This window comes from Mus pahari, chromosome 3, assembly GCF_900095145.1.
Source record: "Mus pahari chromosome 3, PAHARI_EIJ_v1.1, whole genome shotgun sequence".
NCBI lineage: Eukaryota > Metazoa > Chordata > Mammalia > Rodentia > Muridae > Mus > Mus pahari.
In genome coordinates, this window is record NC_034592.1 from 75,988,905 (window position 1) to 75,996,482 (window position 7,578).

General features: G+C 43.8%; 1 protein-coding gene across 1 annotated transcript in view; it reads left to right on the plus strand.

Annotated features, from left to right (window-relative positions):
- Positions 1-4,319: 4,319 nt before the first annotated feature.
- Mtch2 (mitochondrial carrier 2) overlaps positions 4,320-7,578 on the plus strand; it is a 19,123-nt gene continuing 15,864 nt past the window's right edge. Inside the window, exons 1-3 of the mRNA XM_021192334.2 lie at positions 4,320-4,545; positions 6,539-6,623; positions 6,767-6,873. Of these exons, the coding sequence (XP_021047993.1) occupies positions 4,459-4,545; positions 6,539-6,623; positions 6,767-6,873 (279 nt within the window). The 5' untranslated portion in view covers positions 4,320-4,458. The remainder of the gene's footprint in view (positions 4,546-6,538; positions 6,624-6,766; positions 6,874-7,578) is intronic.

The window sequence follows — 7,578 nt, forward strand, 5'->3', positions numbered from 1 at the left end:
ACTGTTCTATTGCTGTGAAGAGACACCATGGACAAGGCAACTCTTACAAGGACAACAGTTAATTGGGAGCTTCCTTACAGTTAGGAGGGTTAGTCTGTTTTCATCACGTTGGGGAGCATGATGGTACACAGGAGGCCGTGAAGCAGTAGCTGAGAGCTAGAGCCTGATCTATGGCAGCAGACAGACAGAGAACTCAGCCTGGCATTCAAATATATGAGTCTATGGAGGCACTCTTATTCAAACCACTACAGAAAAGAAGGAGAGAACGAGAGAGGGAAGAGAGGAGGAAAGATCTTATTTATGGTGTACGTGTTCTTGGGCATGTCACTGTACTAGTGTGGAAGTCAGAAGATAATTTCCACCATGGGTTCTGGGGGTTTAAATCAGGTCACCAGGCTTGCATGGCAAATGATTGTACCTGCTGAGTCATTTTGTTGGCCCAGAAAATATTATTTTTCCTTGCCTGATGATCATATGCCTTTAGTTTAAAACAAAACAAAACAAAACAAAACAAAAGACAACAACAAGCCAAGATTTCTCTGTGTAACCCTGGCTTTCCTGGTCTCAATCTGCCAACAGGCCAGCCTCAAACTCACAGATATTCACCTGCCTCTGCCTCCCGAATGCTGGGATTAAAGGCTTGTGCCACCTCTTGGGGCCATATGCCTTTATTTTTATATTAGCACTCCAATGTTACTTTGGGGCAACTGTACTATTCTGTGCTGTGTGTTTGGGTAGGCTTTGCAGTAGGCTGTGCTTTTCATCCAAGCTTTGAGGGGAAACATGGGGCCCAAGCTCAAACTGACTTGCAGAGCCCATCCTGAATCACAAACAGTAGCTCTGAACAATGTGCACAATTCATCCCAAACCCCAAAGATCTGTGTTAGAGCTTCTGGGTTGAGAATGACTCCTTTGGTCCTAGAATGTGACCCTGTAAGGTGGGAGGTAAAACAGACTCCTCGAGGTGACTGACACCCTGTCTAAGAGTGAAGCCCACAAGTACAGGCATCCACATAACAACTTGTGAGACCCCGGATGAAGCCTGTGACCAGACTACTATAAATCAATGTATTTTCTTCCTCCCAACAAGTTTAGATGGTTGCACTGAGAAGGTCCTAATTAAGTCAATGTATAATAAAATCCACAAACTTGCAGTGGGGTGTGTAACAGAGTGTTTTAGGAGAGAGAGGCTAAGATAGTTTAGAAAGAACACAAAGAAGGCGCTCTGTGAGACGCATTGGTCTGTCCTAGCTAACAGGAGCACTCTGAGCGTAGAAGTGAGGTGGATAAGCATGCACTGGAATCACTATGCCAACACATATATACTGAGTACCTGGCACTGTTAGACAACGGGAACAACTGAAACCCCTGGAAGATATCAGCTCTAGCCGAATGTGGTGCTGAGCCAGGAAGATTTCTGTATTTTCAAGGTTGCTTGGTTTATCTAGCAAGTTTAGACCAGCCATAGCTACATAGGGAGACCATGTTAAGAAAGAAAGAAAGAAAGAAAGAAAGAAAGAAAGAAAGAAAGAAAGAAAGAAAGAAAGAAAGAAAGAAAGAAAAGAAAGGAGGGAGGNAGGGAGGGAGGGAGGGAGGGAGGGAAAAAAAAGAGGACAGAAGAGGAGGATAGAGGGAAAGAGGGAGAGAAAGAAGCACACAAGGCACTAGTCAACAACAAAATGAGAAAAACCCTGCACTCTTGTACCTTGTTGTCTTGTAATTATGGATAAGGAAAAACAATTTTAAAGTAATATAGCAAACTGAAAAGAGCCATAAAGAAGAAAGGGACTGCAGGGCTATTTCTAAAATTTCAGAGTGACCCAGTGATTTATTTATCACAGCTCCAGCACCAAGAAGTTCAATGGCTTAACCCAGACCACCTAGGAAGTGGTAACATCAGAACTGAAAAATGAGGGCTGGTGAGATGGCTCAACAGGTAAGAGCACTGACTGCTCTTCCCACAGTCCTGAATTCAAATCCCAGCAACCACATGGCGGCTCGTAATAAGATCTGATGCCCTCTTCTAATGTGTCTGAAGACAGCTACAGTGTACTTATGTATAATAATAAATAAATCCTTGGGCCTGAGTGAGTGGGGCCCAACAACCACATGAAGGCTCACAACCATCTGTACAGCTACAGTGTACTCATATACATAAAATAAATAAATCTTTTTTAAAAACTGAAAAATGAAACTTCGACCTCTTCCAGGTAAGACTGTCCCAGCCCGGGAGTGTTTTAGCTTCTCTTGGGCTCTGTTTACTGCCTCTGAGGAGTTTTGACATTACTTACCATTCATCCCCTGTTTTCTTTTCCCAAAGCTTGCCTGTGCCAAGGTGCTGTTCTGCTTCTCTCTCCCTTCCCACCCACCTTTGACTTTTCTTGTCCTCATAGCTCGAATATAAGTTACTAAGTAACCCATTTTAGGGTCACCACACTGAAATCTTATCAGGGATTGTCATTCATATCATATCTTTACAAATGGCCCATTTGAATTGTGCTCTTCCTTTACTTATTCTGACTCCAGTTCTCCATCTGCAGTCTTCCCAAAACGTCATGGGTAGCTTTGCCATGAACCATTAAGAATGTCATGGGACATCCTCAGTTGTCCAACCCTTTAGCCCCATGACACTCTGAGCCTCTCATTGCTCACAGGCAAATTGGACAGAATTTTTTTCCTTCACCACCCATGCATAAATACCCGTCTCGCTGTTTCTAATTCATGTTGAGAACTATCTGTATTTAATTAAGAGCAACATGTAATTTATTAGAATAAAAAAAGCTACCATTTACTATTGCATGTTGATGTGTATGCCAGGCTACGTCCATATTACTTTTGAGATAATGTTTTGAAGTGGATATTATTATACTCATTGCTTAAAAGTTTTGAAGAGCTGGGCATGGTGGCGCATGCCTTTAATCCCAGCACTCGGGAGGCAGAGGCAGGCGGATTTCTAAGTTCGAGGCCAGCCTGGTCTACAGAGTGAGTTCCAGGACAGCCAGGGTTACACAGAGAAACCCTGTCTTGAAAAACCAAAAAAAAAAAAAAAAAGTTTTGAAGAGTTGGGATGACCTACATAAGGTCACATTGTAACTGGCAGAGGTAGACTTTGGATCAGGCCCATTGGACTTCAAAGCCTGTGTGCTTGACCTACAAACTGCCTCCCAATATCAGCTAGTTCTGGGCTGAATAGAAGGCCATATTAGGACTAACTTCGGTATTTCAGCCAGTTTCTCAAAAACTCCATGTATACCGTTTCACATAATGCTCATAAAAATACACTGAGTTAGTTGCGTTGTCCTTATATTTAGATACAAACACTAAAAAATTTAAAAAGGAAACTGACACATGGTGCAAAAGGAAAGCCAGATTCCAAACTCGGTTCTTTTCTCCTTTCTTCGTTCATTCTCGGCATTACACACGGCCTGCACTAAGTGTGGTCTGCTACAGAACAAGGGGACCAGAGCTGGAGCAAAGCCTTCTCTCCATCTTGCCTCTAATAGCCTGGGAAGCCCGGTTGGCACTGAACTATTTGTTCATCTGTGTAATAAATCTTGAGCACTGGTACATGCCAGGCACTGGGGAAAAATGGTGTACAAAGGCCATCTCGGTTCCTGAACCCAGAGCTGACACTCAACTGACAAAGACAATTTCCCAGTGACAGGTGTCACAAGGCAACGGGTAGGAAATACGGATAACATGAATTTCGAGTAGTCAGAGAAGACATAATTTTATTTTTTTGTCAGTATGTCGCCATGTAACCCTGGCTTACCCGGTATTCTTTTGTAAACCAGATTAGCCTTGAACTCACATATCCACATGCTCTGCCTCTGCTGGATTAAGGGCCTGCGCCGCCACATCTGACCCCGAGGGGGCACATTTTGTTGCAGCTGCTTTTTCTTTCCAGTACTGAGGACTGAAACCAAGGATGTTGGTAAGTGCTCTACCACTGAGCTAATGGAAAATGCAAAAGGAGGGACCTGCGGGATTCACTGTTAAGCCAGCCAGGATTTGTTGGGTCATTAGACAGGACAACTCTAACACCCATCGAACTTTACGTCGTCAAAGCCTGAAAGAGGATAGAAGTATAACTCAGTTCTTCCAGTCCTTAGTCCTCTGACCTTGCCTTGGCTGTCAGGGTCACCCCACCACCACCTCACCATGACCATCCCCTCCCTACTCCTTCCGGACACTTCCGGCTTGCGCAGGCGCAAGAGAAATCGCCTGTCCTAGTGGCGCGAGGAGCCCACCCCCAGACGCATGCGCGTCCCGCCCACAAGCCCCGCCCCAGGCGGCCCCTCGCGAGCGCCTGCCGTTTCTTTGGGCGGGGCGGTGGGCGGGGCCTAGGCGGGCGGCGCGCCGCGGGCGGGCTAGTGAAGCCGGCGCCCCCGACACGTGATCTGGAACCGGCTGTGTCGCTTGGTGACTCCGTCTGTCCGTCCGTCCGCGGGTGCCATCATGGCGGACGCGGCCAGTCAGGCGCTCCTGGGCTCCGGTCTCACCATCCTGTCCCAGCCGCTCATGTACGTGAAAGTGCTCATCCAGGTATGAGTCGTCGCCCTTTCCTTCCCCGCCCGCGTCCTGTCAGGTCGCCACCGCCCTCTGCGCCTTTGGGTTGGCTCTGCGTCCCAGGCCTTCACCCTCTCGAGATGCTGCCCTTCTCTCCCCTGAGGAACAACTTCCACGGCCTCGCGGCCCCTCTCGGAGACATCCCGAGGCTCGCCCCTGGCAGGCCGGCTCCCTTTCCGCAACCAACTGCCACCCTTGCCTTCCCTGGCCGATGACTCTTCTCAACTTTGTTTTTCCTTTCCCTGATCCTGGCCGGTTGCCACCGAGGGCTTCCCAACCCTTTTCTTGTCGCCCCTCTGATAACTGGCATTCACCTCACCTCGTTCACTCCTCCTCAGCGAAATATCTCAAACTCGAGACGTGAAATAACTCACCTATGGACAATTTAAAATTCTAGGGAAGCCACCATCTCATTGTTTTTATTCGGTTTTTCTATTTGCTGTTTCTACTTCTATTCCTGTTCAGAGATTTTAACACCAGATACCCGGATATACACAAGGAGCGCATTGAGAAGTGATAATGAAATCAGATTTCCTGAGGATCCATTGAGCGCTTTCACAGTAGCCCATGTGGTTCATGACAATGAAAATCACTTTGGTCAGAGCTGGAAATCAGTTCTGTTTAAACACTTTAGCGAGTTTAAATGTAACATCAAACCCCCGGATGTCTCTCTTGCCTCCCTTTCCAAACCTTTCCAATCTGCTATAAAATATTTCTAAAGTGGTCATTTATATTCACGGATAAGGAGGCCTACTTTTAGCTGGTGATAGTGTTTTCAATTTCTAACTTTCTCTGTGATGATCAGGGCCATTTTAAAGCATTTATTGAGGGTTGCCATACCTCATGCATTGTGTCCTGAAAGGAAGCAGGCTTTAGAATCTCTGTCCTCAATGTTTACCATTCTGGAAAAAAAAAAAAGCAAGACTCTAGAATGGACTTCATTTTTAAAATTGTTATTCCTACAAATTGTTGCTAAGTTGACTAATATACGTGTAAATGTTGAAGCGCAAAGAGTGAAATCTGTGTCTAAAACAGAATTGACAGCATTTTGCAGTACACGTATGAACCTACTACTCAATAGTTCTCAAAGGACAGTGTTTTTAGTGACATTCAGTGTTCTTGCCTCAACAATTCAATATCCTAAATTCTGATTTCACAATATCTTGTGTGTTGCCAAGTATCTCAGGAGGTTGATGAAATTCCCAAATACTGCTTTAAAGCTGCACTTTCAGTGAGTTCAGAGAGGGGGTTTTAACTCAGATAGAAGAATTGCAACAATAGGGCCCAATCTGCCTTGTATTTTTTTTTTTTTTAATCTCAAGTATCCCTTTGGCACTATAATCACTGAATATATTGTACAAATAAAATGGCAATCATTAATTTTTATGACTTTCTGTATATTGCTAATGAGTCTGTACATTTAATGTGGACCTAAGTTGTAATTATTTTTGTAAGTGAATTACCCAGCTGTATGCATTTGCCTTGTTATCTAGTTAGCCATATAGGTAGGCATTTGATGCTGGCTCAATGAATATTTTATTTTGTTCAAATATGAAAAATGTTGTAAAAAATATCTGTCAGCTTTATCGGTAAACTAGGCTTTCCTAACACAATGGTTTCCTTGTTCTGTTTTCAGTTTAATAGTCTAGTTACATGGTTTACTCTATAGACTCAACTCAAAGGGCAGGTTGGAGTTTATTGAACCCAGTCTTAATCTATCCAACAGAACAAAAGACTGATAAGGATGATATTTCATCAATGACTTAAAAAAACTAAACTGCATTTTTATTTGTAAAAATTATGGGGCTGAGGAGATAGCTTGTTGGCATTGAGTGTAAGGATGGACATGGGGTCCATTTCAGCATCAAACATAAACAAATTTGAGCCTGGTTTTCTTTTTTTTCAAGACTTTGTAGCCAAAGTACTCCTGAGAGTTGCTCAGTGTTGACGAATTCCTTTGTTTTTAAAGGTGGGGTATGAGCCTCTTCCTCCAACAATAGGACGAAATGTTTTTGGGCGACAAGTCTGTCAGCTTCCTGGCCTCTTTGGCTATGGTAGGTGCCTTTGATTTATCTGGAATGGTTGACATTGAAGGTTGGAGTTACTAAAAGAAAATACATAGAAGGCATGTTGCCTTGAAATTTTTTGTAACCTTGTTTTTTGGCCTGGAACCTAAATCTCTGACTTGTGTTCTTAGCTCAGCACATTGCAAGCATCGATGGGAGGCGTGGGCTGTTCACAGGCCTGACTCCAAGACTGTGTTCAGGAGTCCTTGGAACTGTGGTCCATGCGAAAGTCTTACAGGTAAGAGGAAAGCCATTAATGTTCTCATATATTTTGGCTACCTTTTATGCACAGTTTATTCCACTATAAAGAGCAATTTCAAGGATGAACTTATAACCCTGGCATGACATCTCTTTCTCTTGGAAGACATTTTCTCTTTATTGATTAACTGAACGATAGAAGACAGGATTTCTCAGTGAAGCATAGACTGGCCTCAGTCTTGCTTAGTAGCCTAGGCTGGCCTTGAATTTGATTTACCTTCTGAGCATAGAAATTACAAGTGGTACCCACATACCTGTCTTGAAAACTTTTTCGTGAAATACCTAATTTTCCCCAAGAAACAGGAAATGCATGAAAGTTGAAGTAATTGACCTTGATATATATGAGCTTCTTCCTTTAAAACAGATTCTGAGAAGAAATCAGATCCATGTGGATCCATCAGATCCACAGTTTGTTATTTCTTAAACTTCTTTATTTAAATTTGTAGTATTAGCTTACTGACACATTTTCTATTGAAAGTATTGAAAAGAAGCAAGAGCTGCTGCTGTGCATAATGGTATATGCTTGGAATCCTAGCATTTAGCCAGTGGAGGAAGGGAGCTCAGGAGTACAAGGCCTATTCAAGTTTAAAGTTTAAAAAAATAAAACTGGGCCGGGCGTGGTGGCGCACGCCTTTAATCCCAGCACTCGGGAGGCAGAGGCAGGTGGATTTCTGAGTTCGAGGCC